At 44.2% G+C, this 21,490-nt stretch overlaps 1 protein-coding gene across 1 annotated transcript; it reads left to right on the plus strand.

Annotated features, from left to right (window-relative positions):
- The first annotated feature begins 17,479 nt into the window (after positions 1–17,479).
- On the plus strand, positions 17,480–20,270 carry LOC146628648 (uncharacterized). Its single transcript, XM_085357976.1, has 3 exons — positions 17,480–17,576; positions 19,207–19,643; positions 19,799–20,270. Exons 2-3 carry the CDS (start codon positions 19,324–19,326, stop codon positions 20,268–20,270), a joined length of 792 nt encoding a protein of 263 aa, XP_085214102.1. The 5' UTR covers positions 17,480–17,576; positions 19,207–19,323.
- Positions 20,271–21,490: the final 1,220 nt, after the last annotated feature.

Genomic DNA, 21,490 nt, shown 5'->3' on the forward strand with positions numbered 1-21,490 from the left:
GACCGGTGGCACTGACGTCACATCTTATGAAGACTCTAGAGCGGCTCTTCCTCAACCTCCTCCGACCACAGGTACAACATGCCCAGGACCCACTACAGTTTGCATACAAGGCGGGTGTCGGAGTGGAGGATGCCATCCTGTACCTCCTACACAGAGCCCACTCACACCTGGATGGGGGAAAAGGCACGGTCAAGATCCTGTTTCTTGACTTTTCCAGTGCCTTTAATACCATCCGGCCCTGTATGCTTCAGGAAAAACTGAACAGGATGGAGGTGGACCCCTGCCTGGTGGCTTGGATCTCCGACTACCTCACCGACAGACCACAGTACGTCAGGCTGAAGGACATCACGTCTGACACTGTGGTCAGCAGCACAGGAGCACCACAGGGAACTGTGCTGTCCCCTCTTCTCTTCACCCTGTACACCTCTGACTTCTGCTACAACTCTGAATTATGCCATATTCAGAAGTTTGCAGATGACACGGCCATCATGGGGTGTATCTGGGATGATCAGGAAGAGGAGTACAGAAGTCTGGTGAGGAACTTTGTCGCATGGAGTCACACAAACCACCTGCAACTCAACACCTCAAAGACTAAGGAACTGGTTGTGGACTTCGGGAGGTCCAGAGAAGGTCCACTGCCGGTTCAGATAGAGGGGGAGGAGGTGGAGGTGGTCAACAAGTACAAGTACCTCGGGCTGTGGGTGGACAATAAACTGGACTGGTCATGCAACACAGAGCACCTGTATAAAAAAGCCCAAAGCCGACTGTACTTCCTCAGGAGGCTGAGGTCTTTTAACATCTGCAGGAAGCTCCTGAGGATGTTTTACCAGTCAGTGGTTGCTGGAGTACTTTTCTATGCTGTGGTGTGCTGGGGGAGCAGCACAGCAAAGAGGGACTCATCCAGGCTGGAGAAACTGATCAGGAAGGCTAGCTCTGTGGTCGGCATGAAGCTGGACACTCTGGTAACAGTGGCAGAGAAAAGGACATTAAAGAAACTGATGGACATTATGAACAATGCTGGGCATCCTCTGCACACGGCCATAAACAATCAGAAGAGTCTGTTCAGTGACAGGTTGCTTCTCCCCAAGACAAGAACTAACAGACTTAAAAACTCCTTTGTCCCACACGCCATCAAACTGTTTAACTCCTCTCTGGAGGGGAGAGGGAGGGGAAACAGGAGGACAAAGGAGGGGGGAACAACTAAGCTGTAGTGCCTCTTCACCTCACTGTACAATACCTTTTGTGCAATACTTTTTGTAAATAGTCAACAGTGCAATAGACTCAATACTTGAAATGTGCAATTCACTTGTATTGTTATTTTTTATTCCTATTTATTCTATTTATCCCCTTTGTATATTTTATTTATATTTGTCTCTGTATTTATATATATGTGTGTGTGTGTGTGTGTGTGTGTGTGTGTGTGTGTGTGTGTGTGTGTGTGTGTGTGTGTATATATATATATATATATATATATATATATATATATATATATATATATATATATATATATATATATATATATATATATCAAACACCCAGCACGCCCCTGCGGGCGGTTTATCCTTCAAGCTCGGGTCCTCTACCAGAGGCCTGGGAGCTTGAGGGTCCTGCGCAGTATCTTAGCTGTTCCCGGGACTGCGCTCTTCTGGACAGAGATCTCCGATGTTGTTCCCGGGATCTGCTGGAGCCACTCGCCTAGCTTGGGAGTCACCGCACCTAGTGCTCCGATTACCACGGGGACCACCGTTACCTTCACCCTCCACATCCTCTCGAGCTCTTCTCTGAGCCCTTGGTATTTCTCCAGCTTCTCGTGTTCCTTCTTCCTGATATTGCTGTCATTCGGAACCGCTACATCGATCACTACGGCCGTCTTCTTCTGTTTGTCTACCACCACTATGTCCGGTTGGTTAGCCACCACCATTTTGTCCGTCTGTATCTGGAAGTCCCACAGGATCTTAGCTCGGTCATTCTCCACCACCCTTGGGGGCATCTCCCATTTTGACCTCGGGACTTCTAGGTTATACTCGGCACAGATGTTCCTGTACACTATGCCGGCCACTTGGTTATGGCGTTCCATGTATGCCTTGCCTGCTAGCATCTTGCACCCTGCTGTTATGTGCTGGATTGTCTCTGGGGCATCTTTACACAGCCTGCACCTGGGGTCTTGCCTGGTGTGATAGACCCCAGCCTCTATGGATCTTGTACTCAGAGCTTGTTCTTGTGCTGCCATGATTAGTGCCTCTGTGCTGTCTTTCAGTCCAGCTTTGTCCAGCCACTGGTAGGATTTCTGGATATCAGCCACCTCCTCTATCTGCCGGTGGTACATACCGTGCAGGGGCCTGTCCTTCCATGATGGTTCCTCGTCTCCCTCCTCTTTCTTGGGTTTCTGCTGCCTGAGGTATTCACTGAGCACTCGGTCAGTTGGGGCCATCTTCCCAATGTATTCTTGGATGTTCCTTGTCTCATCCTGGACTGTGGTGCTGACACTCACCAGTCCCCGGCCCCCTTCCTTCCGCTTAGCGTACAGCCTCAGGGTGCAGGACTTGGGGTGAAACCCTCCATGCATGGTAAGGAGCTTTCTTGTCTTTATGTCAGTGGCTTCTATCTCCTCCTTTGGCCAGCCTATTACCCCAGCAGGGTACCTGATCACGGGCAGGGCGTATGTGTTGATGGCCCGGATCTTGTTCTTACCATTCAGCTGACTCCTCAGGACTTGCCTGACCCTCTGCAGGTACTTGGTGGTTGCAGCCTTTCTAGCGGCCTCTTCATGGTTCCCATTTGCCTGCGGGATCCCCAGGTACTTGTAACTGTCCTCTATGTCTGCAATGTTGCCTTCTGGTAGTTCAATCCCCTCAGTTCTGACTACCTTCCCTCTCTTTGTTACCATCCGACTACACTTCTCCAGTCCGAACGACATTCCAATGTCATTGCTGTATAGCCTGGTAGTGTGGATCAGTGAATCGATGTCTCGTTCACTCTTGGCATACAGCTTGATGTCATCCATGTACAGGAGGTGGCTGACAACTGCTCCGTTCCGTAGTCGGTATCCGTAGCCAGTCTTGTTAATGATCTCACTGAGGGGGTTCAGGCCTATGCAGAACAGCAGTGGGGACAGAGCATCTCCTTGGTAGATCCCGCACTTGATGGTAACTATATATATATATATATATATATATATATATATAACAATTCTGTAACTGTAACTTCGGTCGGTGCTGTGCTTTTTTTGGAAGTCGAATTTCCCAGAGGAACCCACCCGAGGGATTAATAAAGTTCTATCTTATCTTATCTTATCTTATCTTATCTTCTGGTTTTATTTGCACTTCATACAGCGTCCCAATGTTTTTTGGAATTGGGTTTTTTTTTAAAAATAGTTTCCTTTTTGGAGCAAAATTCCAAAAATGAGCGGGCTATAGCATTTCTGAAGATTTCTCCGTTTCTCTCTTTGTTATTTACTAGCAAACTAAATATCTGACATCACTTCAGAATTTTTTTAATGTAATAAAAAGTCTGAACTGCCTCAGCACCAAGTGCTTAAAGATTAAACTGATGTCAGGCGTCATACTTTAAGATGGACATGCTTGCTATGAGCGTGTTCGTATGTGTTTTGTGTGTACAGATGAGGGTCTCTCCTGACATTGGTGCCACCCTGATGGCTGGTGAGCGCAGGACAATGGATGGCTGAAAATGAATTTGGACAGCTGAGTGACCGCGGGGCAGCCCCGGCCGAGGGTCGTCGTCTGATGACCTTGTGCTGTCTGCCGTGGAAAGCTGATCTGACAGCACGAGGCCCAAGGCCGCAGACACACATGTGGAAGAGCAGATAGCCACCAGGACACAGACTGACTAACTGTCAGATGTGGAGGCAGGAGGAGAGTGAGGGCTGGGAGGTGTTGAGCCATTAACAACAACACTTTGCTCATCAATTAAACAATTGCTACTCTCCTTTGAATTGGCACGTTTAGAGTTAGCCTGATGAGTAGATCAGACTGCATCATATTAGACAGGTCAAGAGTTCAGTCCCTGTACTCAGTGCTGTGATATCCAAAAGCAACATATTAAGTTCCTGATGTGTCGTTTTATTTTCTTTAAAAACTGAATTAATGAGTTGGGCAAACTCTCAGCAGTGCCCTCATTAAAATTAAAAGTCAAAAAATGTTATGTCCAAATAACTAAAACAGTTAATTTCAGCAACTTGACTCCTACCTGATAAAAATTCCTACACTGTGGCTACATAAGGGGCAGCATGGTGGGACTGGCACTGGCTGTTGCCTCATCCTGTTCCAGATCAAGTCATGATTATGTATCACATGCTGACCGTTTTCCAGGAGTGGGCTTGAACTCAAGCATGCTCAGCTGTTTCCTATCTCCACTTTCTGTTTATTGCCTGTATTTCTACTCCATGTAAAATAGTGCTGGGTATCGATTTCTATAATTAATTCGATTCCGATTCATTTATCAGTACGTATCTATATTTTTATGTCTGTGTACAAAAACAAAGCTGACACTTGTGAGACTTCATCAGAGGTGTAAGCATCACAGCAGATGCCTTGGTGTCAAAGTAACTGAGGATAAAGCACAGAAAAACATGAAGGAGATTTTCCTGGCCTGGCTTTTTATAGCAGATAAACCACTTAAAAATACTCTGCAGTAGCTCAAAAACAGAAGAAAACCATGAATCAACATATGAACATTACCTGATGCTGCTGAAGTGAAACAGAGCAAAGGCACAGAGGTTTATAAGGGACACAGCTAAGCCTTTTGCAATTTGGAATAATTTTAAAAAGTTTAAATTTCTTTGGTATTGAACAGCAGAAATTGTCCTTGGTCTACAGGACAAAAGTCACTCTTTTGACCCACACCAGTTTTCACACCTTGGCTCGTGTGATTAGGTAAAGGATCAACAGGGGTCCATGATCCTTTTGGGGGACACTACCATAGGGCTTGAAATCTGGGACTCTCCATCAGTTGCTCTTGGAATGAAGAAACTTCTCGGACGAGAGGTGAAACGTCTTCAAGGAAACTTTTTTAAAAAGTCCAGACGCTTTTCTTTCCAAGCTCCTTAGACTACAAAGACTTGGATGACTAAGAACTTTCACAGACAGCAGAAGTTAGGCTTCCTTCTAGGAGGTCATTTTAGAAAACAAAAAAAAGATAATACAGCAGCTGACAGCGCTGTACACAATGGTAGACTGGTGCATAAAAAGCAAGTGAATTATGCAGAAAACAGAGATTTGAGATCGGAAACTTTTTGAATTACACTGAGAGAGAAAGAGCTGTGCAGGAAGTGTGATTTTATCGTGGTGGAAGCAAAACAGCGAAAGTCAGAGGGAATTAAAAATTGTGTTTTTCCAACCTCAAGCGCAGCTTTGATCTTCTTTTGCTGCTGGTTTAATGATTTTTGGCCAGAGAGTGACAAAACCTAAAGGTTCAGAATATGTGAGATGTCGGTTTTCATTACCCGACGGCGTGTCCATGTATGTGCCCTCGGGTGAACGATCCACGCTCTGTGTTTACATCTTTATGTGGAATCTGCTTACATGCTTTTTAATTTGGTGTTTTAACTCTCTGGTGGTTGTTGAAATAGTTTTGTGAGCTTTAACCTGAGATTCTGGCATTTCTGGCAAAACACATTTATATTTAAAAATCAATTTAGGATTTAATGAATCGATATTGCTTTATTCAAACTAAAATCATTTTGAATCAGGAAATCGATTTTTTAAACGACCCTTAATGTAAAAGCCCTGTGAGTTTGTTTGTTCTCACCTGGACACTTGTTTGACCCACTGAGTTAGACTTACCTGTTCTGGAACTCGAGGAAACCAGACGGATAACCCTGTGAAAAAGAAGTAAAAATACTTATTTGAAACTTTTGTTTTGAGAAAACGTTCCCGAGTGATGTTCTGGTCTTTGGAGAAGTGCTTTTCAGTGCTGTCTTTTGCTGCACATTCCTGAAACTGTTCATCAAAACCTGCTAAGTCATTCAGTTGTGTCCTTGAGTCCCTCAGGTAAAATTAAAAAAAAAAAAAAACAGCTCAGTGTTGTGATGAAATTATTAATTTGGTTTCTGCGCCCTCTGAGCTTTATCAGTTGCTTCACTTACCGGATTCAAATGTTGCAACTTTTTTAAAAAGCTTCTTTTTATGAACATGTTCTGCTACTATAGACTGCTCTCAATACTGAGAGAAGTACAACTCTGTTTCTAGAGGTGACTGCTATTTTAAGGTTTTGTGGACATTACATAAATTCTGGTCATTGACTGCGGGGACCTCTAGCCTCTGATGGTTGACTGGACCAGTGCACTTATCACTTCATTTAGATTGCATTACACACTACACTGACTCTGTTTTTATAAAAGAAACCCAATTTCTATCAACAAATCAGTTTAAGTATTTAATTCAAGGGCTACAATGCTGTAATAGTTGATGTCCCAAATCAGAGTTGCAGATATTATGTTTAGAGTAGTGTGAGTGTTTTTGACCAACTATGCCTAAATATGGCTTTTAATCTTTTTAAGTTGAGCAATGTGCATATTACTGTAGGGTAATATTTATTTAAAATGAACTATATGTTAAAAAGTGAATATACAGGGTGGGCCATTTATATGGATACACCATAATAAAATGGGAATGGTTGGTGATATTAAAGTCCTGTTTGTGGCACATTAGTATATGTGAGGGGGCAAACTCCTCAAGATGGGTGGTGACCATGGTGGCCATTTAGAAGTCGGCCATCTTGGATACAACTTTTGTTTTTTCGATAGAAAGAGGGCCATGTGACACATCAAACTTATTGGTAATGTCACAAGAAAAACAATGGTGTGCTTGGTTTCAACGTAACTTTATTCTTTCATGAGTTATTTACAAGTTTCTGACCACTTATAAAATGTATTCAATGTGCTGCCCATTGTGTTGGATTGTCAATGCAACCCTCTTCTCCCACTCTTCACACACTGATAGCAACACCGCAGGGGAAATGCCAGCACAGGCATCCAGTATCTGTAGTTTCAGGTGCTGCACATCTCGTATCTTCACACCGTAGACAATTGCCTTCAGATGACCCCAAAGATAAAAGTCTAAGGGGGTCAGATCGGGAGACCTTGGGGGCCATTCAACTGGCCCACGACGACCAATCCACTTTCCAGGAAACTGTTCATCTAGGAATACTCGGACCTGGCACCCATAATGTGGTGGTGCACTATCTTGCTGGAAAAACTCAGGGAACGAGCCAGCTTCAGTGCACAAAGAGGGAAACACATCATCATGTAGCAATTTCAAATATCCAGTGGCCTTGAGGTTTCCATTGATGAAGAATGGACCCACTATCGTTGTACCCCATATACCACACCAAACCATCACTTTTGTTGTTCCAACAGTCTTGGAGGGATCCATCCAATGTGTGTTAGTGTCAGACCAATAGTGGTGGTTTTGTTTGTTAACTTCACCATTCACATAAAAGTTTGCCTCATCACTGAACAAAATCTTCTACGTGAACTGAGGGTCCTGTTCCAATTTTTGTTTTGCCCATTCTGCAAATTCTGTGCACCGATCTGGGTCATCCTCGTTGAGATGCTGCAGTAGCTGGAGTTTGTAAGGGTACCATTTGTGAGTAGTGACATGTGGCGAGTGCTACGCTGTGGGTTCTTGCTACGCTGTGGGCTCTTGGTTCAAGGTTCAAGGTTCTTTATTTGTCACATGCATAGTTATACAAGTATAACACACAGTGAAATGTAGCCTGACACGCTCCTCGACATGTGCAAAAATTGGGGGGGGGGGGGTGTAGAGGAAGAACATTATATATATATATACATACATATAGTATATACACTGGGTGAATGTGCAGTAGTAGCAGCAAGCAGGTGAATTCTGTACATTAATATGAATAGACATCTGACTATTTTACAGGATATACAATATAAACATATTTAAAATTAAAGGAATTGAAATGTACATTGTGCCTTGGTTTAGAGTGTCTGGAAGAGAGTCCTGTCTCAGTCAATTATAGATGATGTGAGAGGGCGGGTGTGTGTGTTTAGGGCACGGATGGCTTGGGGATAGAAGCTCCTCTTGAGTCTCTCTGTCCTTGCCCGGAAGATGCGGAACCTTCTACCAGATTGCAGAAGTTGGAACAGTTTGTTGCCTGGATGGGACGGGTCCTTCAGTATCTGCGCTGCTCTAGTCCGGCATCTCCTGGTGTAGGTGTCCTGAAGCGGGGGGAGAGCAATCCTGCAGCAGCGTTCTGCTGTACGGACAGTGTTGGGGAGTAACGGAATACATGTACCGCCGTTACGTATTTAAAATACAAAATATGAGTAACTGTATTCCGTTACAGTTACCATTTAAAAGGGTGGTATTCAGAATACAGTTACTTTGTTGAAATAAATGGATTACACTGCGGTACTTTCCTGTTTCATTTTGTCAGGACTGTTTGGGTTTTGTTTGACAGCTACGTTCTGTTGTTCCAGGCGGCAGCGTTACGGTTGCCATGGTTACAGGGCGACGCTCTCTCTCTCTCTCTCTCTGCGACTGTGTGTTTCCTGGGTGAGAGAGCGCCTTTTCGTTGTTGTTGTTGTGCTAAGCTAACAGGCAGAATGCTACAAGCATAGCTCTAAAGAATGTAGCATCATGGGCAGTGTAGTCCGTGTTGCAGGGAGAATGGACTGCCATACACGTTATGTGTCTGTGAGCGCGAGGAGGGAGAGAGAAAAAGGGGAGTGGAAAGGTACGAGTTGTCATCGAGGAAAAACGGGAGCTGGAAGCATGTAAATATAATAATAACCACTTCAGCCAAGAAGAGTGCCTGACGAGCCCAGTTGTAAGTAAGCTATTAAGACTCGACTGTACACCGTGTTCGTGTTTTCCTCCGAAAACAATAAGTTCCGTTGGAGCAGTCTTTCAACGCCTCTCTCTGTCTGTCGCAAGAAAAGTTGACCCACACAACAAAGTAAAGCTAGTTTTCGGCTACGAGCCGACAGGGACCCCGCCGTATTAGTCAGAGGTCCCTTTACTACAGTTCGGAGTCGCGGACCTTCAGTAATAGTAATAAATCACACAGCAATAGTACATTCACGTTGTTGTAAAAAGCATGATAATATATTAAGTAATCCAAAGTATTCAGAATACGTTACTGTCATTGAGTAACGTAACGGAATACGTTACAGAATACATTTTGGGGCATGTATTCTGTATTCTGTAATGGAATACATTTTAAAAGTAACCTTCCCAACACTGTGTACGGATCACTCTCTGGAGAGCTTTTTGGTCCTTCACACAGCTGTTCCCAAACCACGATGTCATGTTCTGTGTGAGGATGCTCTCCACAGCGCCTGTATAGAAAATCCTGAGGATCTTTGGAGAGACCCTGAACTTCCTCAGTTGTCGTAGGTGATACAGGCGCTGCCTAGCCTTTTTGGTCTGGACCTGAATGTGGGCAGCCCATGTCAGGTCTGAGGAGATGTGGACACCAAGATACTTGAAGGACTGCACCCTCTCCACTGGAGCTCCATTGATGATGATGGGCTTGTAGTCTCTGTGCTGACCCCTTCTGAAGTCCACCACCAGCTCCTTGGTCTTGCTGACGTTCAGCTGGAGGTGGTTGTCCTGGCACCACGATGCCAGATTCTTCACTTCATCCATGTAGGCCGCCTCATCGTTGTTGAAGATGGCACCCAACACCACTGTGTCGTCAGCAAACTTCACAATGGTGTTGGAGCCATGGGTGGCCACACAGTCTGAAGTGTAGAGGGAGTAGAGCAGTGGCGAGAGGACACATCCCTGAGGTGCTCCTGTGTTGATGGTGATGCTGTTGGAGAAGCACCTGCCCACCCTCACCACCTGAGTTCTGCCAGTGAGGAAGTCCAACACCCATGCACACAGACGGCTGTTAAGTCCCAGATCCCTCAGCTTTGTGAACAGTCTGCAGGGCACTATTGTGTTAAACGCTGAACTGTAATCAACAAACAGCATTCGCACATAGTTACCCTGTTTCTTGTCCACGTGGCTGAGAGTGGTGTGTAGGACGTGGGCGATGGCATCCTCTGTGGATCTGTTGGATCTGTAGGCGAACTGCAGCGGATCTGTGGTGTCTGGGATGGAGGAGGAGATGATGTTCTTCAGCAGCCTCATAAACACCTTCATTACTACCGAGGTCAGTGCAACTGGCCGGTAATCGTTCAGGGATGAGGGTTTGCTGTTCTTGGGCAAAGGGATGATGGTGGATCTTTTGAAGCATGTGGGGAACACAGACTTCGCCAGGGACTCGTTGAAGATGTAAGTGAACACACCTGCTAGCTGAATGAAGCTAGGACAGCCACTGATGTTTCTTCATTAGTGACAGTTTTCTTGCCTCCACATTTTGGCAAATCCAACACTGAACCAGTTTCACGAAACTTAGCAAGCAGTTTGCTGACTGTAGCATGGGAGATGGGTGTTCTCGTAGGGTGTCTTGCATTAAAATCTGACCCGGTTACTGCGTTCACCAGATATCAACACAATTTCAATCCGCTCTTCACGTGTTAACCTCTTCAACTTGTCAATGGCGACTGTGGCTCAGGGTGTTGGGAAGCGTATCTGTAACCGGAAGGTCGCCGGTTCGATCCCCGGGCTCTCTGCCCTGGTCGTTGTGTCCTTGGGCAAGACACTTTACCCTGCCGCCTACTGGTGTGGGCCAGAGGGGCCGATGGCGCGATATGGCAGCCTCGCTTCTGTCAGTCTGCCCCAGGGCAGCTGTGGCTACAACCGTAGCTTGTCTCCACCAGTGTGTGAATGTGTGAGTGAATGAATAGTGGCATTGTAAAGCGCTTTGGGTGCCTTGAAAAGCGCTATATAAATCCAATCCATTATTATTATTATTAACAAAGAGAAACTTGTAAATAACTCATGAAAGAATAAAGTTACATTGAAACCAAGCACACCATTGTTTTTCTTGTGACATTACCAATAAGTTTGATGTGTCACATGGCCCTCTTTCTATCGAAAAAACAAAAGTTGTATCCAAGATGGCCGACTTCTAAATGGCCACCATGGTCACCGCCCATCTTGAGGAGTTTGCCCCCACACATATACTAATGTGCCACAAACAGGACTTTAATATCACCAACCATTCCCATGTTATTACGGTGTATCCATATAAATGGCCCACCCTGTATTTTACAGGTTTCAGTATCTACTTTCTGAAAGAGAAGAATTATTATAGAAGTACTACATTGTCTGCAAAAACTAACACCATGGTATAGCCAAACTGAGATGACTCATGTTTCATAATGCATCTCTGTATACAGTTCAGTATGAGTTTCTTTATGAAGACAAACTCCCCCACACACTGTCATACTCATGAAGGCTGCTATAAAGATGAGGATGTGACGAACATGCTTGTGTTTAACACTGCAGGTTAACAGTGGCCAGTCAAAGAGCACTTAAGAGCTCCCTGGGAGTCTTTAGTCATGCACACAGAAAAAAACAAAAGTCCAATCACAGAGATCCTACTTCTGTCGTCTCGTCAGCGTGTCAGAACAGCAGCTCCACACTCGGCCACATTAGCCCTTCACATTAAGAGCTCATGAATGCATTTACATCTCTGGGATCATTAACCAAAGGATTCGCTCCACTGCATTCACATCACCTCTTTTTTATTTTTATCAGCATGTCCAGCATCACTCTTGATATCGGCATAGTCATCATAACCACTATCATCATCATTTTAGTACTATTTTTTATTTTTTGTGTGTACGTCTTCTGTTTACTTTTATTTTCAACTGGCTTCATTGTTTATGACGACTCTGCCTTAAACAACATCAAATAAACTTTAGCTCATTATTGTTCACATTACCGATGCATGACTCTTCTAACACCTACCATATACTGACCTTTGCTGATGATGCCACAGTCATTGGCCTGATCAGCACTGAGGATTAGAGAGCATACATAAATAAGGTGGAGCAGTTGACAGCCTGGTGGACAACGAACAACCTCACTGTGAACAGAGACAAAACTAATGAGATTATCATGGAGTTCTTCCACAGCTGACCTTTAGTGGTAGGGAGGGTAAAGTGCACTAAGTTTTGGGGAATGCATCCATTGTGTAGAAGGCAAAATTCTCTCCACCTTCTTCATAAATTGACCCACTCGAGCACTAACAGTGTTTTAGAGAGGAACCATTGAAAGCCTATTTACATACAGCATCACTTCATGGCTTGAAAACAGCAGGAAAGAGACAAACAGAACAGGATTGTGAAAAAGCCTTGCTTCCATCTCTGTCTGATGTCTACAACCAGTACTGCATTATCAGAGGTTGCATCATCATAAATGATGCCTCCCATCATTCTCACAGCCTGTTCTCACTCCTGCAGTCAGGGATAAGGTAAGCATTTGCATCAGGACCACAAGAGTGGCAAATAACATCTTCCCCACCATAATCAGACTACTAAACTAAAACATGTGACTCTGATTTCTGGACATAAACTTTCTATTATGCAGAAGATTTTATTCTGCATTTTATTCTACACTGTCTTTAATTAGACACAGTTATTGTAGTTATTAATGTTCATATGGCACTTATATGTTACATTAAATGCTTATTTGCCTAGAGCAAGCAGAAATGTTATTTTATTTTTATGCATAAAAAGAAATTGACGAATAAAGTAAAGCTCAGTTCAAATAGGTGTTGGCTGCAAAGTGAGTGCTGACTATAGTTAATGGTGCTATATAACCATAGCACCATTAACTTTCTGACTGGTCCCATACAAGCTTAAATTTCACTTTGCAATTGTGTCAAATTACCCAAGGAAACTAAATCTGGTCCCAAACAAGGAAGTGGATATTTTGTTTTACTGGGAACTATTAGTAGCTTTTCTGTGGGTAGAGTGTGGAAACTGAAAAATGAAGCTGAATAAAAACTGTATTCTTTCTAATGGCCAACAGGAGGTGACTCATATCCTTGATTTATGATCTCATTAACCACTTTTCTGATGAATTTATGGTCCCAATTGCACGGCAGATTAACAACCTGTCCTCTTGCCCTGCGACAGCTGGGTTTGGAAGAGGCTGGATGGGCAGTAAACCATGTTTTTTGTCAAGGTTGGCCTAACTTGTGTGAGTGTGCAGTTTCCTTCGGTTTCTAATAGTCCACCGCTCTTTCCACCAAAATGATGTTGGACAAAATGCTGAGCTCACAGATCACTAACCAGCGTCTGATGTCACAGTGGCTACATCCCCCTTTTATATAAACCGCCACTAAGTCTGATGTTATTAGCCATTTCTGGGTCCAAACTCTTCTTCTGTTCCCAGACTCAAGCAAACACTGTGCATCGATGTGTCATGTACTATGTACTTGTACTAACCCCCACTTCAATATCCTGTCCCAGAATAGACACAGGCCATGTAGCTGTCGTCTTGCTTCTAAATTTGACCGCCATCTCTCCAGATGGCGTTCAAATATGGAGCAACCCTGGAGGTCCCTCTCCGGGGTCTGCTTCTGTCCATTGAGCCTCTCTAATAGCCAACTCGATCTCCCAGGTCAGGGCCCCAATTACACAGGTGGGCGGTAGAATGGGAGAGTCCCGAGTTGCGTCTTCAGAGGTGGCGAATTGGCGTGAGAGGGCGTCTGGCTTGACATTACGGGAACTGGGTCTGTAAGTGATTGTGAACTGGAAACTAGGAAAAAACAGGGCCCACCTGGCTTGCCTGGCGTTGAGGCACTTTGCCGATCAAATGTACTCCAGGTTCTTGTGATCGGTCCAGACCACAAACGGCTGGGCAGCGCCCTCCAGCCAATGGCGCCACTCCTCCAGAGCTAGCTTGATGGCTAGTAGCTCTCGGTCTCCCACATCATAGTTGCTCTCTGCAGAGGTGAGACGGCGTGAAAAGTAGGCACAGGGGTGAAGCTTATCACCTTGCTGCTGGGAAAGCACCGGCCCCACTCCAGCGTCTGAGGCGTCCACCTCTACAACGAACTGCAGGTTGAGGTCGGGTTGGACGAGAATGGACACCGAGGCAAAGCGGTCCTTCAGATGAGCGAATTCTTGTTGAGCACGGTTCATCCCAGCAGAAGGGAACCTTGGGAGAAGTAAGACGGGTCAGAGGCAGGGCAAGTTTACTGTAGTCGCGAATAAAGCGACGATAGAAGTTCGCGAACCCCAGAAAGCTTTGTAGCTGTTTATGGTTAGAGGGGGTCGGCCAGTCAACAGCGGCTTGAACCTTCGCGGGATCAGTCGATGATGTGGCCCAGGAAGGAAACAGTTGAGATATGAAACTCACACTTCTCCCATTTAACAAAGAGACGATTCTCAAGGAGACACTGAAGGACTTGCCTGACATGGCGTATGTGTTCTGTGACAGAGCGGGAGAAGGTGAGGATGTCATCCAAGTAGACGAAAACGAAGTGGTCAATGAAATCCCGGAGAACGTCGTTCAGCCTGAAACACAGCTGGTGCATTGGTGAGACCAAAAGGCATTACAAGATATTTGAAATGGCCCAGGTGAGTATTGAAAGCCGTTTTCCACTCATCCCCCTCCCTTATTCTCACCAGATGGTAGGCGTTGCGCAGGTCCAGCTTTGAGAAGATAGTGGCCCCCTGGAGAAGCTCGAACGCGGAACTCAGCAGCGGGAGGGGATACTTGTATTTAACTGTGATGGCATTGAGGCCACGATAGTTGATACAGGGCAACTCTTGTCCTTCTTACTGACAAAAAAGAAACCGGCTGCAGCAGATGTGGACGAGGGACGAATGAGACACGCAGCAAGGGATTCGTTGATGTATCCCTCCATGCTCTCACGCTCAGGTTGGGACAGGCTCTACAACCTACTGGTCGGGAGTGGTGCGCCTGGGAGGAGGTCAATCCCACAGTCGTACAGCCGGTGGGTGGGAAAGGAGTGTGCCTTATCCTTACAAAACACCAGTGCCAGGTCGTAATAAACAGACGGCATGGAGGACAGATCTGACGGTTCTGAGATCGCTGAATTGATTGGTGGGTTCATGGCGGGGGTGGCGGCTTTTAAACAGGGCAGTGTAACTGTATGACTTCAGAGAAACAGAGCGTGCTGATCAGCCTGCAGCTGATCCGCCTGGCCGTGACAAATAGTTTTTCCTTATACTTAGTCTAGTTTTACTCTTTGAGCTTTGTGTTTCCTTGGATTTTGCATTCCTGACAATAGAGGCTACTTTCATTAAAGAGACATTAAGAATAACCAAACTAAATGTAGACGTCAGAATGAAGACACGTTTTTCTGTTATCGTCTTAGTGTTTTTAAGAAACAGGACAGCTGCTGAAGCCTTTTCTGCCAGGTTGCCTGGGCGGATCACCTCCTACTCAAACGACTGGAGAACTGGACAGGTCTTTCAGGAACTGTACTAAACTGGTTCAAAACATACGTAGAAAACAGGAAATACTTTGTATCAATAGGTAACTTCACATCTGAGCAGACAAGTATCACATGTGGAGTTCCCCAAGGTTCCATCTTGGGACCCCTTCTGTTTAACATCTACATGCTCCCACTGGCACAGATTATAAACAACAACAAAATAAACTATCACAGCTATGCAGATGACACACAAATATATATCACAATGTCACCAGGAGACCGAGGCCCTGTACAGGCTCTTGGTAAATGCATTGAGGAAATCAATGACTGGTTGTGCCACAATTTTCTCCAGCTAAACAAAAACAAAACTGAGGTAATAGTCTTTGGCGCCAAAGAAAAACGATTACAGGTCACCAGAGAACTTCAATCTATACATCTAAAAACCACAAACCAGGCGAGAAATTTGGGTGTAGTGATGGATGCAGACCTAAACTTAGAAAAACACATTAAGACAATAACAAAGTCAGCTTACTATCACCTCAAGAATATATCAAGGATAAAAGATCTGATGTCTCAACAGGACCTGGAAAAACTAGTCCATGCATTCATCTTTAGTAGGCTTGATTACTGTAACAGCATCTTTACAGGTCTACCTAAAAAATCAGTCAGACAACTACAGCTCATTCAGAACTCTGCTGCTCGAGTCCTCACTAAGACCAAAAAAGTGGACCACATCAGTCCAGCTCCGAGGTCCTTACACTGGCTGCCTGTCCGTCAGAGGATAGACTTTAAAGTTCTGATGCTGGCCTATAAAGCTCTGAATGGTTTAGGACCAAAATACATCAATGACCTCCTGACCCAGTATGAACCATCCAGATCCCTCAGGTCATCTGGATCCGGTCTTTTATCAGTTCCCAGAGTCAGAACCAGACACGGAGAAGCTGCATTCAGCTTTTATGCTCCTTATATCTGGAACAAACTCCCAGAAAGCCTCAGATCAGCTGAAACACTCAGTTTATTTAAATCCAGGTTGAAGACTCACCTGTTCTCAGCTGCATTTGAATAAAGCACCAAATCCACACTTTAAGCTTAAATTTCAAAACTTACATTTAACTACTAATTTTATCTACTGTTCTGATTTTATCTGTTTTGATTTTATATACTGTTTTGTTTGTTTGTTTGTTTGTTTGTTTGTTTGTTTGTTAATTAGTTAGTTAGTTTATTTGCTTGTTTTAATCAATTTTAAATCATGCTTTTTATTTGTTCTTGTTTCTAATGTCTCTGTAAAGCACTTTGAATCACCTTGTTGTTGAATTGTGCTATACAAATAAACTTGCCTTGCCTTGCCTCTCTGAACTACAACTGGGCTTCTGATAAGAGATCTTTTAATATTACTCCCGACTTCAATATCAGAGGATTGCAAGGTTGCCAGGCAGGGATATTGAGCGAAAGCTAAGAGTTTCTCCCTTTCGGCTTGGCCCGGCATCAAAACTTATTAGATAGATAAATGAGAGCTGGACTTGTGCCGGAGCGGGCCTCTTTCTGTGCCTGTGTGTCATTTATTCGTCCCCCGAATAAAGGCTCCATCAGATAGTGGGTAGCCTTTCATGGCGGCCTCCATCTCTCTGCATCTGTTGACCCACTGCGGCACAGTCGGGATAATTTGGGCTGCTTTGGCGGCTCTGAAACAGCACTTTCCCTTTGAAACAGCTTTTGTTAATTTTGTTCTTTCTTACCAGATAAACCTCAGATTTAGAGGTCAGGAAGCATATATGTGGTTCTTCTACTCTATTGGGCATTTTGTTATCTTATTTATCAAAGCAAAGAAGCCTTAAAAACCCTTTTTATAAAGCATTTCTTTGTTATATGAGGCTTTACAGCAAAATAGGAGGCTTACTTTTTTATCGTACATGGTTGGATGATGTGAGTGGTATTTATAGCATTGTAAGAATTAAATATTGCTTCTACACAGTAGAGCGTCTGTCATTGTCTATCAGAATTAAGCTCAGGTCCTTGAAAAAAGCATTTCCTTGACTAGTTTCCTGTAACCATGGTAATAGGAAGTCCTCTCCAATCACGTTTTTGTACTGTATGTCAGGGAAGTGAACAGCTTCCTGCTGTTTTCACTGGCTTCCTCTCCACTGGTGTGAACTCAGGATTCCGCATTAGGTCCTGGAAAGCTGTGCAGCTTTTAACCACAGCTCTTGTTGTGAGCAGTTTTTTTCTGTTTTCTGCATTTTCTAATGAATTTGCCCTCAACGCAGTCACATTTGAATGACGTAAGTTTAAACTTTCTTGTAAAAATTTAGACCAAACAGGAGTTTAGGCAGTGGCAGTTTCAAGATTTCATTTTTATTTCTTATGTTTTCAATACTTTTCAGGTGATTACTCGAGTGAACAAAACCAGTGAGATCAATTAATTTCTCTAATAATGTGATTTTGAAGCTTTATCTAAATTTATTTTCATATCACTGCTCAGTGGGACACGAGAGCTGCATGTATAAAATCAGCTGTCAGCTCTGACTTTAAAAATCTTTTAAAGATTTGCTAACTTTGCCCTAAAGTAAGGTTTTAAAAGTCATACTTAAAGCACCTTCATCTTTGCTGTTGTGTGATTCTGCATTCGGGATTCTTCATTGACATGTCTCGTCTCTTCTACACTCTCTGGCTATTTTGTTAGCTACGTCTTGCTAGTTCTAGCTGGGCTCCCTTTGATCTTCACTACTACATTAGTTCACATAGATTCAACAAGATGCTGGAAACATTCCCCAGAGATTTTTGTCCATATTGACATTATAGCATTAAACAGTTACTGCGGATTTGTCGGCTGCACATCCATGATGCAAATTTCCTGTTTTTCCACATTCCAAAGGTGCTCTCACCAGAATCAGATCTGTTGACTTTGGAGGTAACAGTGAATTGCTTGCCACATTCAATAAACGAGTTAAGATTATTTGAGACATGATGTATTATAATGGCAGAACTGTGGTCATAAAGGGGTGGACATGGTCAGCAACAATACTCAGGTAGGCTGTTGTGTATAAACAGCACTCACTTGGTTGTAACGAGTGGTTATTTCAGTTACTGTTGCCATCGAATCAACTCCAAGCAGTCTGGCTATTCTCCTCTGACCTCTTCTAGCATCAACAAGATATTTTCACACAGAGAAAATGCTGCTCACTGGATATTTTCTCTCTGTAAAGCCCAGAAATGATTGTGTGGGAAAATTCCAGTAGCTCAGCAGTTTCTGAAATACTCAGCCCAGCCTGTTTGGCACCAACAACCATGCCATGTTCAGTGTCACTTAAATCACCTTTCTTCCCCATTCTGATACCCAGTTTGAACTTCAGTCGATCATCTTAACCATGTGTTTTTGACTAACTGTATTAGGTTGCTGCTGTGTGATTGGCTGATTGCTGCTGTTAAAGTGGTCAATGGGCATAATGTTTCCGATATAACATATTAAATATACTATATTAAACATGGTCTGTGTTAGTTTTAGATTGTTTTTTTAAACTCTTGAATCTTTAGGAATCAATAGAGATGGGATAAGCAAGACAAGCACAGAGATATGTTGGCAACTGCCTGGTAACCACTGGTTGTTTAGATACCCACCACTATAAAGTCTGTGTTTGGGTTACTGTGGTAATAGTCTGTTGGGTTCACAGTAAGTGAGTGGATGTCTTTTGTCCAACCTCTTATTTAGACATCTTCCTCTCACAAACCTAATGGATTCTTTCCAGTGATAAGGCAGTGTTATACATGTGGGAAAAAAACTGTAGAGGGAATATTCTGCCATTGTCTGCAGTGAGAGTGAAAACATCTTAGAATGACAGTGAACTACATAAAAGATAACAAAAGCATATCAGACAGAGCAGGCATACAGAGAAAGTTTATTTTATATTTCAGAGAGACTAAAAACCACTTCCTGGGGAGTCAAGAACACACTTGCGAGAAAGAAATGGAGAACTGATTTACATCAAGCTGCACTCCATTACTCCTCCTCACTGGATCAAACTGGCAGCGATGCAGCTTGGTCATCCAGTCACCATCAGCACTTCTCTCCAAATCCCTCCCCAACCTCAGAGTCTGATATCCAGGAGCCGACACCCATTCCTGCTGGACTCCATCCAGCCCGTGTTGGTCAGGGCTATTATCAATCCAAAACGGGGGATGGAGGAACCTCTCCAGCCGCAGACTCCACAAAGCCCCAGTAACTGCAGCTCATCGGGACCTGGTGGGAAATCCTGCTGGAGTTTAGACCTGAGGGTGGCTATTCTTCTGCTTACTCTGGCAGGAGCAGTAATCCTCCTACTGCTGTACAGACTGTTACAGCTGAGACACAGGTGTGTACATGTGTAATAACATGTAGCCAAAAGGTAAATTGATGTCAGGCTTGTTTGGTAAGTCATCTGTGTGCGTCTTGACCCAATTCAGTTTGGCCTCAGAAATGGGATCCAAGTTTTACCACTATATTTATTTGGTGTTATGTTTTCTTCAGGCTGAGGATGGCCAGAGCGAGGCATGCTTTGGAGTACACCAGCTTCTACCACAGTGGCACCTACACACTCAAACACCCCACACCTTGTCAGGAGCTGCCAGAGAAGAACAGGGCAGTACCTGAAGACACTGCACCACTCCAAACCATAACCTCAGTGACACCTGCTGTCATCACCCCAGTGCCACCTCCATCTCTGCCCTCACCGGCACCCCCTCCACTGCCACTCCCCCCACCTCCTGTCCTACCACGTCCACCTCTTCACCCTCCAGTTTCTCTCCCTCCGACACCCCCTGTCCTGTCACTCCCTCTTCCCGTGCCTGTCATCCACACCACCCCGCCCAGCCCTCACCTGTCATGGGGTGCCTGCTCAGATGCAGATGTTTATTCTCGGATTGGGACTTTCAGGCCATCCAGGCTTTCCAACCTCTCCAACCAGTCGACGGTCATCCTGTTTGAACACTCATCTGTTTGAACTCTCACAGAATGTGTGTGATCTCCTCAAGGAGTCTGTGACTGTGACAAGGATTACAAGATGTTTCCTGTACTCTATGTTTGTGTGTGTAATATACAGCAAAATATAAGAGGTTAACGTTTCAAAACTTTAAAACATGAAGTTTGCACTTTGTCAGCCACTGAAGGGCTTTATTGACAAAAAAAAGAAAGAAAAAAGCAGATGCAATAAAATTGCAATTTAATTAAAAACACCTCTATTATAACCATGTTTTTTTCTTAACTGGATTGTGACGTCAGGAGGACAGATGAAACCCTCCACTTGTCCAAGAAGCAGGACTAAAAAACTACCAATAGCAGATGAACAGTATGTAAAACAGGGCTTATGAATACATTGACTTTTTGGTGGAGGATTTCAAGAGTGAGGTACAACAGTGAACATCTACAGTCATCTGTAAAACATGGCAGAAGGTTGCATTTCAGTCAGTGGTGTCAGGGAATGTGTTAAAGTTGATGTGAATGCAAAAAAAGCACAGCCAGATCCACCAATCAGAACCATTTGGAAGCATCTAATTGACAACAGCTTCATTTCTCAGCATGACAGGGATCCCATGAAAAGAAAAAATTAAGAATTTGAAAATTCATGGATTATAATGAGTGTAGGCAGCACGGTGGCACGGTGGTTAGCACTGTTGCCGCACAGCAAGAAGGTCCTGAGTTCAATTCCACCATCAGGCCGGGGTCTTTCTGTGTGGAGTTTGCATGTTCTCCCCGTGTTTGCGTGGGTTCCCTCCGGGTACTCCGGCTTCCTCCCACCGTCCAAAGACATGCAGCTTGTGGGGATAGGTTAATTGGAAAATCCAAATTGCCATTAGGTGTGAATGTGCGAGTCAATGAGAGTGCGAATGGTTGTCTGTCCCTGTGTGTTGGCCCCGCGACAGACTGGCGACCTGTCCAGGGTGTACCCCACCTCTCGCCCTATGACAACTGGGATAGGCTCCAGCGCCCCCCGTGACCCTGAAAAGGAGAAGCGAAAGTGAATGGGTGGATGGATATAATGATTGTATTTTAGAGTTTAAAATAGTTTGATCAAAGACCTTTCAATCCTGGTGGATTAACCATTACAGAAACATAAAAAATAAATAAATAAGTTACCTATGCTGTTAATTTAGGGCAGATATGGCATAACGCTTGCATTTTGTGGTGTCCTCATAAGTTTGTTAAGCACTGTATAACGAGTCC

Source organism: Diplotaxodon limnothrissa, linkage group LG7 (assembly GCF_057381915.1).
Source record: "Diplotaxodon limnothrissa isolate DT_005_m linkage group LG7, D_limnothrissa_male_GT1.1, whole genome shotgun sequence".
NCBI lineage: Eukaryota > Metazoa > Chordata > Actinopteri > Cichliformes > Cichlidae > Diplotaxodon > Diplotaxodon limnothrissa.

Coding starts and splice junctions, on each gene's coding strand:
- LOC146628648 (XM_085357976.1), top strand. CDS start 19,324: ATGCAGCTTGGTCATCCAGTCACCATCAGCACTTCTCTCCAAATCCCT. Junction 19,644..19,798: donor CTGTTACAGCTGAGACACAG/GTGTGTACATGT, acceptor TGTTTTCTTCAG/GCTGAGGATGGCCAGAGCGA.